The sequence below is a fragment of the Anabrus simplex genome, chromosome 1 (genome assembly GCF_040414725.1).
Source record: "Anabrus simplex isolate iqAnaSimp1 chromosome 1, ASM4041472v1, whole genome shotgun sequence".
Lineage (NCBI taxonomy): Eukaryota > Metazoa > Arthropoda > Insecta > Orthoptera > Tettigoniidae > Anabrus > Anabrus simplex.
The window spans coordinates 863,467,475-863,483,371 of record NC_090265.1 but is presented as its reverse complement, the minus strand read 5'-3'; the positions used below and the strand labels follow the sequence as shown (position 1 = coordinate 863,483,371).

The following is a 15,897-nucleotide window of genomic DNA, read 5'->3' as shown; positions in this document are numbered from 1 at the left end:
AGTGTATGAAACAAAATTGTGGGTTTTTCAGATAAGTCGTTGAGATTAAGGTTTGGATTGTAGTATTGATCGAGTAGATTGAAACAATGCTCAGTTAGATCAAGTAAAAGGCCCTTATTTATTATTTCAATGATGTTAGTCTCCAACTCCTTTGCTTCTCATCTATCAAGTTCACTTCCAGTTCCATTCTAATGTCATTGTTCCTTACATGATGATCCTTGAGGTGGTTTTTTTTTTTTTTTTTTTGGAGGGTAGTTTTTAGAAACTTAATTTCACATGCTTGCAATTTACCAACTTCTCTTTCAAGGTACATGTTTCTAGACTGTATGTGAGAATGGGCACTTTATTATCCCAAAGTAGATGTTTTACGAGGTTGTAGAATTTGGAATTGCTAGCCACTCTTTATCTGCAGTATCCCTGCTGGAAATCATACTCCCGAGGTATCTGAATACCTGTACATATTGAATGTTTTCACCTTCAAGCTTTATGCCGTAGCCAGTATCTTTCCTACTCATTTTCAAGTTTTTGTTTTCAGTTTTTGTTGTGCTAACTTTCATCTGATACTGTTTGAACTTTGCTACCCATTCATTCAGTCTAATTTACATCAACCTCTGATTGAAATTTAGTGAGTACTTCTTAAAGAATGTTTTGTTATTTGTTGCCCTCCACAGTTTACTACCTTATTTACAAACATCTGAAAGATTTTCATTTAGGAAGTGTTCATGATGAAAATATAAACAATTTTTGTAATTGCGACTGATATTCGCGATATTTGCCAGTGAATACTTTACGAGTTATTTTATTCAGTAATACTGCTTCCTCTGTCTTTTCATTAATGAAGTAACTTATTTTTGTTCATTTTGAGCTGCATACTTCATAGTAATTGCACGAAAATAAGTGTTAACACCATAACCTATAAGTAACATGGTTTATTATACCACACTCATAGAGGAAACCACGAGAACCGTGCTCGTGTTAACGTTTATTGGTTGATGCTTTCGCACAACACCTACGTAGAGAAATCAAAGTAGTTTGTTAGCCAGGTCATGGCATCGTGTGATCCTACATGCAAAATGTCTAATATTTAGGTGTTGAAATATATTCTATTTTTTCTGTGTGAAGGTCTCTGTATACAGCAAATATGTTCGTTGTGAACTCTAAGCAGCCTCTGAGTGATGCTGAAATGCTGAATGTATGCTTTCCTTTCTGCTTTAATTAGAACTAGTCCTCAGACATTTTTCAAAGCATACACCATATTAGTCGGACAGTCGTGTGGCAATCTAATGATCTTCTTGCGGATAGTACGATTTTATCAAAATTTTCAAGAAAATTAGATGAAATTTTGTTTAAAGGGCTGCTCTGGAGAGGAGAGATTAAACTTGGTCAGATGTACTGATTAATTATATTTAGCCTTTGGACTTGTTTGGAAACTCAAGATCTTTTTCCAAATTCTTAATAAATTTTGCCTGGTCGAAAATAATTTTGTCTTTGAATGTTACACCGAGGTTACACCAGTGTATTACAGTTGTCATATCGTTTCCCTGCCAGAGACTTCCTTCTATTACGTTAATAATTTTGCACTATGAAGGGTTAATTGCAAGACCTATTGAAGAAAAAAAAAAAAAAAAAAAAAACCTAACAACTATTTAGGAGTGAATGTGCGGTGACTTAATCTTTTGCTATTAGCACATCATCTGCAAACAACATAGCCAAAACAATTCTTGACATCGGGCAACAATTGGTAATGCTTTGCTAACTTCATCATCGGTATGTTCTCTTATAGTTTCATCATAGAAAGATTATAGGGAAGAATGGAGATCGCTGAGCAACACCTCTCCAAAGCTCTATTTTAGCCATTTATGATGCTCATGAACGACATTATCAAAGGCCTTGGAAATATTGGGAAATATAATGTAGCGGTTTTATTTGTTTACATTTGCGTTGCATAGACAACCATTAATAACTGAGATATTAACATGTGCACTTAGGAGAACAATAAAACCTGCAGACCATCTGCTTCAACAAGTGTGATATGGTCTCTTTGAAAGACCGTCTTTGAAATCAATTTTAGTTTTATTATAATCATCAATGGCACTAATGTCAAGTCGTAATGATTTTGGATACTTTTATGTTAACATTGAGGTTGCATTGAGCCAAATAGCAGCCAATGCTGCTTTTTCTTTTTTTCTTTCAGTAATTAACAGAAATAAAATTTCAAACTGGTTCTTGAGTAATGAAAGAGACACTTTTAACTTTGTATCATGTTTTTGAGACTAATTCTACCTTAAAATATCCCATTTTTTAGTGCAGAAAAGTAAAAATTTCTATCAAAATTATATATATCGGTCTCTCAGCTTTATATTGATGCATGATAATGTTAAGTTCTGATTACAATGAGCTTTCAGACACTGTTTTCTTTTATTCTGTGCATTGTGGAAAATTACTGCATTTGACGGATAAACCTGAGCAGTTCTAGCGTTAATCACTTGTCAATAACTTTCCAAATGATTCATCTAATGAAAGAAAACATTGTCAAAGGTCTTCAGTTCATTACCTCTTCACTAAGCACGGCTTTGGCATTTTTAAATAAATCCGATCGCTTCTTAAATTTAAGCGTAGGAACACTAAGACGCATGCTATATTTGTAGTTTTCAGTTCTTTCAGAGTCGTAACAATGATGCCATTCGGTCTAGCTGCAGTATTAGATCATACCCTGGTGAAAGCTACGTTTATTTCAGAATCATTAATTCTGATATCAATTTAAGGGCATACTGCATCTACAGGTTGAAAATCTGTTAGGTAACTTTCTTCTGTTTGAAGAAATGGTACTATGCAAGTTCGTACTGGTATTTTCTTCTACTTCCCTACTTCCTCCACTTAGCTAGTCTTGTAGGGTGTTTTGATTTGAAATATACTGTAGTATGCCCTACCTGTTGTTTCTTCCTTGTGTTGGTAAAACCTAACAGGCAGATGTTATGGGCCTGGGAGTGAAGTTATAGATTTGGGTATCAATTCTGTGAACTCTAAACACTTTGATTCAAAATATGCAAAATCATTGTTGTTAATAATTACTGTAAATTTTTCCCTGGAAAGCCAGATGTTTTGCTGCTATAATTTCTAACTGCATTTGTAGCTTCATTGTGTAACTGACTATTCTCACTAGAATTATCTGAACCTAAACTATGGTTTGATGTTTTGTATCTCGATGCGGACAGTTCTACAATAAGCATCTGGACAGATCTTCCCCACGTGAATTGCTACCAATTTAAAAGCTTTTCCATAAATATTGCAAGTATTCAATCTAGTTTCCTCTCTACTGATCTCTGTGAGAGGATCACTGCAGATCCATCGGTCACTGTAGGACTGCTGTTTTTGTTTATGAATAAATCTTGGAAATCACAAACTAAAATGGAATAAAAATAACCACTAAAACCTCCTTCTTAAATAACTTCTGTACACTAACTACCAAGGAAAATTGATAGCAAAAATAAAATCATATGAAATATACATACACAAGAAACTAATACCTCCGAATATGAGGTTGGGGAACTTTGCCCATAACTGCAAAGTTAGCAACAGAGGTTGTGTAAAAAAAAAAACCCTATAAAACCAAATTAAAACAATCATCTGTCACTCTTACGAAAAACAAATACCATATTTTCCTACATAATTATTCACATTGCATGATTTATGCACCCAATTTTTTTTGGTTCAAAATAGGGAAAAAGGAGTGCTTGCATATTTGACACACCCACTTTCTCAATTTATCGCTATGTTCTGGATGCGATTCAAAATAAAGATGTCAAGTAGTGGCTTTCATATTGCAAAGGCTGGCATTCCAATACTGTGCAACTTCCTGTTATCATCCGTTAAGGAAGTACCACTGGCCATTGCACTATAGTTCGGTGAATGAATCAGCGCAGGCCTGACTACCGATGCTATATTCTAGTCTGGTACAGAGATATTTTATGAGTGTTTTGGGTACATGCATGTTTTGTGATCTTAAATTTTTTGTTAGTCTACAATGAGCAAATATTTGAGTAATAATGCATCATATAAACTTGCAGTGATCAGTTACGCCAAATCACACAGAAATAGGGCAGGAGGCCGCAAGGATTCAGTGCCCAAAGGCAATGTGTGCTACTCATGGAAACAGAAAACTGCACTTTAGGTGACCAACAAGTCTCGCAAAGCATTTCATGGCCCTAAAAGCGGCAAGTTTCCGCAAGTAGAGGAAAACCTACAGAAAGTGATTTTGTTACGCAATGATGGATGTGCCATTTCCCACAAAATGCTCTATTTTAAAGGACGAGGAATAGCTGCAACATACGGGATCAGTGACTCAGATCTTAAAGTTAGCCAAGGCTGGATGATTAATTTTATGAAGCGGAATGGACTTTCTCTTCGATCAAAAACATCATTATGCCAAAGAATAGTGGATGATTTCAACCAAAAAGTCATTCATTAATTTTCATTGCTTTGTGATCGGTAAGCAGAAAGGGAGTTATCGTACGCACGACTGGAAGTGAGAAACAATGATGTACTGTAATGCTTGCTGTAATAGCTGATGGCAGAAAGCTTGCACCTTATATTGTTCTGAAACGCAAAACAAAGCCGAAAGTAAAATTTCCATGAGGGATCCACGTTTGAATCCAAGAAAGAGTAGATGGACACATCACTCACACAAGATTGGATACGAACAGTTTGGGGAAATGGAGCAAGGTATCTCCTTCGGTGCCCAGCTCTCCTTGTGGCGGACAGCTTTTGTGGCAACCTGATGGAAGACACTAAGAAATTACTGGAAATCATGAAAACTGATTTGGCAGTGATTCTCTGTTGATTGACATCAGTACTCCAACCCTTGGACGTTTTGATAAATAAACCATTCAAAGAAAATGTGCAGAAACTTGGTGCTGAATGCCAGAAAGTGTGCATGAACTTCCTCCAACAGGCAAGATTCGGAAGCCACCGGTGGAACTCTTTTGTGAGTGGACATTGTGCACTTAGGACATGATTTCTTGGAAGATGACTGAAAAGAGCTCCAAGAAATCAGAAATCTTGAATAAGTTGGACGAGACTGAAGACTACTTCTTATGGAGAGATGGGACCAGTGATAGCAGTAGCAATTCTTCCTGCAGTGCCAGTAGTGATGTCAAAGACTGTGGCCTATAAAACGTAAGGCTACTTTTCTTCCCTTTTTACCAGTAGGGTATGTTGTTATTACTTATGTAAAGCAGAAGTCCGCAATAGCAAGTACGGCATATAGCAAGAACCCTGTTATAACATCAGTTTTTTATGTGCCTTCAAAATACCTATATTAAACTGTGTATTTTAATTGTTACAACGAGAACCCTTTCACTGATGCACCGGGTATTACAAGTAATTTACCGTGAGTTTTTCCCCCCTTTTATCAATATTTATTCACTCCAACGATTACACTGAATGCAATCAAACTTCTCTGTATTAATTTCTCACTACATGCACTAGCGAGCTTTCTCGTCAACATTCGAAGGCAATGTCAGAGTCAATTAGTAACAGCTGTCAACTAATGCAGAATACTGTAAACAAACTTTGAAATGAAAGGGAGAACATATTTTCATAATAAATGCATAAAGTTTGAAGTAATCAATGTGTAGTGAAATTAAGTAACAATGTGATGCACTTCAGATACAGCAGTGTGCTTCACTGATTTCAGAGGTTAGTATACATATTTTCACATCTGGTTACATTTCAGAAAGTCCAAGCGAGTTAGCCATTTGGTTAGGGTTGCGTAGCTGGGAGCTTGCATTCAGGAGATAATGGGCTCAAATCCCACCATCAGCAGCCCTGGGATGGTTTTCCATGGCTTTCCATTTTCAAACCAAGCAAACGCTGGGTAATATAATTAAAGTACTACCTTCCCAATGCTAGCCCTTTCCCATTCTTACGTCGCTGAAAACCTTCGATATGTTGGTGTGACGTTACACTACTAGCAAAATACTGATAGCAAAAAGGTTATAATTATTCTACTGGGACTTGAAATATGTTTTCATGATACTGTACATATACGGTTAAGTCAGGTTAGGTGACACTGCTTGAATAAGGAAACTGAATTTGCTACAAAAGCCTCTGAAGTGATACTATTACAACTTTTAAGAATGAAATTGAACCTGCACGTTCACACAGTATCATAATTATAAAAATAACTAACGTGTAAGCTGTAGTGTGGAAATCACCTATGAAAATTTGACTTAAAAAAACTGATTGCTGTTTCATACCGATTTTAATGTGTGTGTGTGTTTTATGATATCATTTACGATTTCTATGAAAAATCAGACATAATGACAACCTGCTATGGCGAGTACAATTTTCACTGTTATGGATTCTCGCTATAACGAACTTCTTCTGTAATTAATACTTTGATTAATTCATATTTATTCTGCTTCAGGTTGTATTATCAGCTCGTAACAGGAAGAATATTTTCCAGTTTTCTAGTTCAAACCTGCATGTTCAACTTGCCTGACATAGGGCCTATACTATTTGACTGTTCAAAGGAAAACTTAAGCTGAATTTTACGCCAAATGACGATAACTGGCAATGAGTTGAACCAATTTTGGGTATGAATACAAAGATAAGATTAGTCCATTCGCTTGTGTTCTCCATCTTCCTGTATGGATATGAAACTTCGACCATAAAAGCTAAATACAGGAACCAAATCAATGCCTTTGAAATGTGGTGTTGGAGAAGGATGTTGCGTATACTGTGGACAACTAGGTGAAAAAATGATTCTGTCATCCAGAAAATTGGAATACAAGAAAGTCTATGCCAAGTTGTGTACCAGAAAATCCTGCAATTCTTTGGTGACATTGTGAGAAAGAGAGGATGATAACCTGGAAAAATTAATTGTCCAAGGAAAAGTTTCTGGCACAAGGTCATGAGGACGGGTTGCAAAAAGATGGGTTGATCAAGTAAGAGAGATCATGGATCACATCAGTGGAACGACTGTTGTCGTTACATCAAATTTTTCGTAAAAGTCGGAAAAACCCCATACACAACAAAATCGTGCCTTTGCTGGCAAGATGTAGTGTTTACATTGCACTATGTCTTCTGGTATGGGCTGGAATAAATTTGTTACTTTCATTGACCTGTCTCAGTCTTATCCTTGGCTTTGACAATATGAAAGTGGCTGAGGTATGAGTGATAGTAGTAATGCCATTCCTTATGCAGCTAGTTCCTGCTATGAATGGTGGTGTCACTCATAGGGTCAGATGGTGCACGCATTTCAGTGGGCTTGACAGACTGATATGTAATAGTAACTTCTGGCTCAGTGAGGAAAGCAACGGGAAACTATCTCACTCCTCATTTCCCCTAGTACGCCTCTTCAGTGACACCTAGGCCATCTATAACAGCTAATGGTGGACCTGTTGAGGATCCAACCAGCCGGTTATGTATATGTATCATGAAAATGTATTTCAAGCGCATGTAGAGAAATCATAACCTCCTCACCACAAATTTACATGGAAACAGCCTTTCCGAAATTTAACTAGATGCGAGAAAATATAATCTATCCTCTGAATCAGTGATGTACTCTGCCATATCTTGAGGCGTATCCAATTCTTACCTAATTTCAGTACATAAAATTTAAAAATAAGTGATCATTTACTTCAGCCTTTATCTCTAACAAGTTAACAACTGCTATTGGCCACATTATTTATGCATTTATTACGAAAACGTATTAACCTCATTCTGAATCTTCTTTTAGAGAACAGCAGTCGACGGGCATTACTAATCAACTCTGACATCGCCTTCGAATATAGATGCTGATTCACATAGGGAACCTGAAATATTAGTCCTGAATGAGTATATTTATAATACCAATATAAATGATCCGTTATTGGTAATTATAAATTTTCCAGTTAACTCATTCCTGGTTGCCAGCGTATTGGTATTATAAATTTACTCATTCGGGACAAATATTTCAGGTTCCCTATAGGAATCAACATCTATATCATCTGATGGTCAGGCAGGCATCAATTTTTGGTAATGGGACAAAGTCTCTCATAGTGCATTGGCACTGCCGGTGGATTCAAGCAGCCTATGCAGTGGCCTCCACGGTATGCACTAGCCATGTGCCTTGGTAGGTATGCTATTTACCAACTGATGAGCCCAACTTAGCACACAGGGGCAAAACGCTGGCAACCAGGAATGAGTTAGCTGGAAAATTTATAATGTCCAATAACGGACCATTTATACTAGTATCACCTTCGAATGTCGAGGAGAGTGCTGGCAAGTATACATAGCGAGAAAACGGTGCATACCGAAGATGACCGATCACATTTTGTGGCAAATGTTTCAGTTTTCTTATTCAAACAACATCACCTAACCTAACTTAACCAAGCACCAGTAGAGAAATGATAACATTCTCGCTATATAATTTAGATGGGAATAGCCTTACCGAAATTTAACCAGACGCGAGAAAATATAATCTAACCTCAGAAATCACTGATGCGCTCTGCTATATCTTGAGGTGTACCACATTCTTACTTAATTTCAGTGTAGAGTATTAAAATTAAGTTTGTTTACTTAGCCTTTATTTCTAACGAGTAAACAACTGCCATCGACCAAGTTGTTTATGTATTTGTTACAAAAACATGTTCTCTTTCATTTCTAATTTTCTTTATGGAACAGCAGTTGACGGATATTACTATTCGACTCCGACATTGCCTTCGAATGTTGACGAGAGAGCTCGCAAGTGCACACAGCGAGAGAACAATACCAACGGTTGCATTTTGTGGCAAACCCTTCAGTTTTCTCATTCAAACAGCATGACCTATCCTAACTTAACCGCGTATGTACCACGAAAACATATATCAACATATATCAAGTACCAGTAGAAAAGTGATAACCTTCTAGCTATAAATTTAGATGGGAATAGCGATGAGAGAGATCAAGTGCACATAGCGAGAATTCAATACCGTACCAAAGATAATCAATCACATCTTGTGGCAAACATTTCATTTAAAAAAAAAATTCAAACACCATAACTTAACCGTATTATATGTATCATGAAAACATATTTCAAGCGCCAGTAAAGAAATGATAAACTTCTCGCTATAAATTTACATGATAACAGCCTTTCTGAAATTTAAGCAGCCGTGGGAAAATATAAAACAAACCTCTGAAATCAACGATGTCCTCTGCCATATAATGAGGCGTATCCCATTCTTACTTAATTGCAGTATTTAGCATTAAAATTAAGTGATCATTTACTTCAGCTTTTATTTTTAAGAGTTAACAACTGCTATCAGACATGTTATCTATGCATTTATTTCGAAAATATGTTCTCTTTCATTTCTATTTTCCTTTACGGAACAGCAGTCGACGGGTATGACTAATTGACTCCGACATCGCCTTCGAATGTCGACGAGAGAGCTCCCTAGTGGACATACCAAGGAAACAATACCGAAGATGATCGATCACACGCAATATAATTGCTGGATGCATAAGTGTCAGTAACGTAAAAAAAATCGTGCACGCTTAATCGCTCGTAATATCGCATGCACCAGTTATAGGGCTCTCGCTGTAACCGAAGGACAACACATAACTCAATATAGGAATTCCAAAGGGACAGACAAAAACTGTCGTTATAACAGGGTTCTTGTTATATACCGTACTTGACACTGCGGACTTCTACTGTACATCTGAATTCTGCGAATAATTCACACATCCAAATTTTTTGCCAGTATTTTTCATCAAAACAGTGTGTTAAGTATGTGAGAAAATAAGGTACTACATTATACCACTCATTACAAGATATCAATCATTCCGTATTGACTGTTTTCACTTTACAAAGGAAATATAATATGTCCTCCTATTCAATGCATACACATGTACTGATTAAGAGATATATTTCCTTTGTAAAAGTAATACCACACATCATTATGAAGATTGTTAAAAATAAAAACTATTTCAATCCTTAAAACAACTTGGGAATGATGAAAAATAAATAAAAACCTGGAAGCTCAGGTAATTGCACTGGCTGATATTACATACTTCTTGAATCAGCTTTCTATTCTATTCTTACTTAATTGCAGTATTTAGCATTAAAATTAAGCGATCATTTACTTCAGCTTTTATTTTTAAGAGTTAACAAATGCTATCAGACATGTTATCTATGCATTTATTTCGAAAATATGTTCTCTTTAATTTCTATTTTCCTTTACGGAACAGCAGTTCAAACATCAAAACAGTGTGTTAATTATGTGAGAAAATAAGGTACTACATTATACCACACATTACAAGATAATAGAATCATTCCGTATTGACTGTTTTCACTTTACAAAGGAAATATAACATGTAATTACTGAAAAATATCTTCCGTTACTAATTTTTTATTAATCAAAATTACAGTTAATTTGTGGTATTCAATATATAATATATAAAGCTATAAAGTAAATCTAGTTTAAAGGGTCCCTTTCAAGTACAAGCAGGTAGTATACATACTAATTCTTTGCAACATTCTGCCATAACTATAAACACTGCAGATCACTAGTTCTCAACCCTACATACACTCTTAACAACAAATTTGAATGAATGCTGAAATCCACCATCCTGATGAAGCTGGGAAGCAAAAACAAGCTCATGTAGAACCAAAAGGAAATGGATATTGACCAGGACCGATGAATTAGAAGTAAGAGCAAACCCACTTGAAGATTGCAGTGTATGAAAACATGGAGATGTCATTGTCCTTCTTGTGTTTCCATGTTTGTCTTTCTCTTTTTCTGGTGCTTCGTCTTCCACACTAACATGTAAATTTTTTTTTTTTCATAGGTCCATTTTCACGTTCCTATCCTTCTAGCTGGGCTGAGTGGCACAGACAGTACAGCACTGATCTTCTGAGCCAAAAGTAGCAGGTTCAATCCAAGCTCAGTAGAGTGGTATCTGAAGTTGCTCAAACAGCTTGCCTTGTGTTGGTAGATTTACTCACACCTAAAACTCTTGCCCGCCCTCCGGTCTGCCTCTCACCTGGAGGACCTGGGTTTGACTCCCAGCAAGGTCACGGATTTTTACTTGGATCTGAGGACTGGTTCAAGATCCATTCAGCCTAATATAACTGACGAGCTGTCCGACGGTAAGATGGCGGCTCTGGCCTTAAAAGCCAAGAATAATGGCTAAGAGGATTCATTGTGCTGACCACACATCACCTCGTAATCTGCAGGTCTTCAGGCTGAGCAGTGGTCATTTGGTAGATTTCCTGCATTTCTAGAAAAACCATGAAAGTAATTAGAGAATATAAAACCAATTACATTATTATTATCTTTCTATAAATAAATGATTTATTTGTCACCTGTTTGCTCCTTTGCAATGTTACCTAGATCTAGAAGCAACGATTCCCTCCTCAACCTAGTTCTACCAGTTCTGTTTATTCTCAACCACTTGCAGGTTTTTTTCTGCTCCCCAGTTTCATCAGATAGCAGGAGTTCGTTCTATTCCATTTCTGCTTCCTCTTGTTTCTGTTGCTCCCACCGTCCACACCAGTCTGTCTGTGTTCATACTTTATATGGATTGCAAACAATATGTCCTCCTTGCTGTCAGACCAATGTTACATCACTTTAATTTGTGAATAAATTAGAAATGAAGTAAGTAGGCCTAAAATAAAATTCTCCAGGCATCTGAGTTGTTGTCTTTTTTCGCAAAAAGTCTCTAAAGTTGGTTTGTTTATTCAAAGGAATTGGACGGGATTAAGAGGAGGAAATTCTAATTCATGTTGAGGTCTCGGAGTTATAGCAGACTTAAGGGGTAAAAAAAAAGGAAGAGCAGAAAATATTTTAAGAGAGCGACTAACTTTATACGTGTTATTTTACGAATTGGCTATTTATTATTTTACAATTTTAAGATGGTGACTAACTTTATAGGTGTTATTTATTATTTTACGAATTGGAAACTATTTTATTTTAAAGTGTTCAACTAAATGGCAAAGTAAATGTTAAATTTAGACACGAAGAAACATTTTATTCTTTTTAGATGTAAATAAGGATGTAAAATTAAAATATAGTGATTAATTTAATAGATTTTATCATTTATGATTTGAAAATTCTAGTTTAAAATCTGTAACAAATGACATAGTAAGTGAAAGGTGAAACACAGAGAAATATTGTAACAATTTCAAGATTTATATATAATTGTTCTATTTGCACCAATGCACCAGGTCCAAAGATTAATTAATGTTTGGCACCGCTGAAGAAGAGAGTAGTTGGCTCTCGAAACATGTATGGTAATTAAATATAATAAAATATGTAAAGTATTGACAAGGCGGGAAAGTGTTCTATAGAGATTTGAGACCTATCTGTATCGGTGCGACGTATAGCAACACTGACAAAAAGATAGAAGAATAAAGTCCAGGCCAGTAAAATGAAATTAAGAAGTATGATAGGAAAGACAAGAAACGACAGAGTAAGAAATGAGGACATCATGAAGGAAATTGAAGTGGAAAAGCTTTACGACAAAAAGGAGAGGGATAAATTTAGATGGTTTGGACAAATTAAAGAGGATAGGAGAGGGAAAGATGTCAAAGCAGATGATGGAGACCCAGGCATAAGGAGCACCAAACAAAGGCGGTTGAAAACAATCAAGAATAGTAAAATTAGAAGAAATCTGGATTGGAACACAATTAAGGAGGAACAATGGTGCTTCGATAGAGAAAGATAAGAGGTGATATAAATAACCCAACCTAGTGAGAGAGCAGGATGAGGGGATGAGGGAAGTGGATGATGATTAACTGTGTCGAATTCTGCCAAACCTATATGTATTTACTATTCTTGTTGTTACCTTTGTGAAGTAGCAGTAATAATACAATTTTTTTTGGTAACAATTTGGGAGAGGAGCATAACATGGGAAAATCTAACTTTTCTCGACCATTCTATGTGAATTACTCTCTCTCTCTCTCTCTCTCTCTCTCTCTCTCTCTCTCATATTTTATGAAGAAGGGAATTACTAGGTTACAAGGATACAAAGGAACCAAACTGAACTCACCAGTGTGCAGTCGTAAATGTTTCTTGAGGGCCCACTGCTCTGTAAAGCCTCGTGCACAATAGTGACACTGAAAGGGCCGCTCTCCCTTGTGTCTCCGTGTGTGACACTTCCATGTGTCTTTATGAAGGAAGCTCTTGCCACAGTATTCACACTTCCAAGGACGTTCTCCAGTATGCCGTTTGACATGCAGCTTGAACTGTGAACTGGTAGTGAATTTGCGCCCGCAGTAGTCACAACAGAAAGGCTTCTCGCCAGTGTGTATACGTAAGTGTTCCTGGAGGTTACCATTCTGTGAGAAACTTTTGGAGCATACTTGGCACTGGTAAGGTTTTTGACCTGGAAGTAATGCAAAATTTTAACTGTTTATGGAGACCTATTATAACTTTATAAATAGGGCACACAATCTATAAATATTTGAATAAAACAAACATGATAAAATAGTAAAAATGTGGTTTTATAAGAAACATATCCTTATCCTTACTGAAGAGAGTTTTACAACCGCTTTTTTTATTTATGCTTGCTGTTAAAATGCAATTCTAGTCAATATTTGTGTTTTCCTTCCATACTGTGATAACCTACTTTATGTTAATACAGAAGTTTTCTATAAAGACTCTTGGTATTCTCAAAGAAGGAAGTTACGTTGCCCGACCTAAATATGTACAAACATTTCAATATGTAAAGCTGCATGGAAATGACTGCCAGTGAAATTCACTATTCTTATCTGTGAGATGCAACTAGCAGATAGTAAAGCAACATGAACGAAAGCAGTTGCAGCAGACATCAACTCTTTCCTTACCTATCTATAACCCTGATTACATGATTCAAAATTATTGGTCCTGAGAGAATTTCCAATATATGTCATGATAAGAATGGCAGAAATGAATGTGCTAACCTTATTCAGACCATTTCTATAGCTGAAAATAACAAACTGAAATCATTATAACCTTCGAACAACTCAATGATAGATGAAAATTCAATTGAGTTTGAACAACTAAAGTTATAGCAAAACCAAAAAGTTAATAAATTAAGAATAGTCACTGTAATGTGATGCACTAACAATTTAAGCTTGATGTGTAAATAACTGCAATAAAGAGGGCTTTCAACATCACATACCAGTGTGCCACCTGTAATGTAGTGTGAGACTTGTCTTGTGAGCAAATTGCTGGCCACACAGTTCACAGAAATACTTTTTCTCGCCTGTGTGTGTTGGCTGATGGTTCAACAGGTTAGCTTTGGTTTTAAATGTAGCACCACATGACTTGCACGAAAAAGGCCTGAAGATGCAAGAAAGAAAAACAGTAGTTAGTTATAATTTAGGGAAAATACATGTGGCCAATATAGTTTTCTAAACAGATCAGAACATTTCAACTGACAAGGAAAGTATTTGGGCTCGAACAAACATATCTGTATAAAATTTTGGTTACAGGACCATTACATACCTCTCAATATGCTGGCGAGTGTCTTTTTTTCTGTAAGACTTTGCAAACGTGCTGTAGATGTCACTGTAGAAGCCAAACGCAATGACGATATCTTAACTATAAATGTAAGCGAGGACTTTCAATAAAATGCTCAAAGGAATATGAACGACTACAAAATGCACAAGGAAGAAAAGTAAGTTGATCACATGTCATGAATGCACATTCCATAATATCACTTCTGAATGCCACGTCAATAACACTTTTGAAGTTGTCCACAGGTTCACCAATATCGTAGCCAGCGTTCTGCCACACATAATGAAGCATTGGTCTATATACGCCCGCAGATAACCGATTGCAAATGACAGACTGCAATTTCATGGTAAAGAATCTGTCATGCAAGTTGGGCTGGATGTTACTGGAATGTAGTTTAAGAAAGTCTGTTATTTTCTTGGCATATATATTGTATGTAGCCTGAAGAAATACACGTCCAGAGGTTGTGTATATTTTGTAATTTTAGGTGGAATGATAGGAAGCCTCCGTGGCTCAGGCGGCAGCGTGCTGGTCTCTCACCGCTGGATACCGTGGTTCAAATCCCAGTCACTCCATGTGAGATTCGTGCTGGACAAAGCGGAGGCAGGACAGGTTTTTCTCCGGGTACTCCACTTTTCCCTGTCATCTTTCATTCCAGCAACACTCTCCAATAACTTTTCATTTCATTAATCATTCATTAATCATTGCCCCAAAGGAGTACGACAGGCTTTGGCAGCTGGCACATTTCCTATCCTCGCCGCTAGATGGGGTCTTCATTCATTCCATTCCTGACCCGGTCGAATGACTGCAAACACAGGCTGTGGATTTTCATTTTCAGGTGGAATGATAGCCGGGCCTGTGGTGTAGGGGTAGCGTGCCTGCCTCTCACCCAGAGGCCCCGGGTTCAATTCCTGGCCAGATTAGGGATTTTTAACTGGATCGGCGGGCTGGTTCGAGGTCCACTCAGCCTACGTGATTAGAATTGAGGAGCTATCTGACAGTGACATAGCGGTCCTGGTCTAGAAATCCAAGAAGTGTTGACCACACACGACACCTCGTAATCTACAGGTTTTTGGGGTGAGCAGCGGTCGCTTGGTAGGCCAAGGCCCTTTAGGGCTGTAGTGCCATGGGGTTAGTTAGTTAGGTTGAATGATTTTTAAATGTACATCTTTTCCTCCAGGGGCTTCCAGTAGTACTTGTTCATCCTTATGTCCAGAGCAGGAGTCACAAAGTAGTAGTGACTTTGTCGGCAAATGTGGATTAAAAACTGACCAGAGAAAAAAAATAAAACCTTACCAGATGTTCTTTCAACATCTTCCTGCTCACACTTGCATCTACCAAGACATTTGGAGGGTCTCAACTGGTGTAATGGAAGGTAAAGGTTGAATGTGGCATTGCATACAGAGGCCTCTAGTAGATGACTGAAGAGATTTGCAGA

General features: G+C 36.9%; 1 protein-coding gene across 4 annotated transcripts in view; it reads right to left on the bottom strand.

Annotated features, from left to right (window-relative positions):
- Positions 1-15,897, bottom strand: part of LOC136857648 (zinc finger protein 431) — a 187,147-nt gene that overhangs the window by 44,077 nt on the left and 127,173 nt on the right. For all 4 annotated transcript variants that reach the window (XM_067136465.2, XM_067136466.2, XM_067136467.2 and 1 more), the window contains 2 exons: positions 14,125-14,285; positions 13,012-13,347 (listed from right to left, as the gene is read on the bottom strand). In XM_067136465.2, the coding sequence (XP_066992566.2) occupies positions 13,012-13,347; positions 14,125-14,285 (497 nt within the window). The remainder of the gene's footprint in view (positions 1-13,011; positions 13,348-14,124; positions 14,286-15,897) is intronic.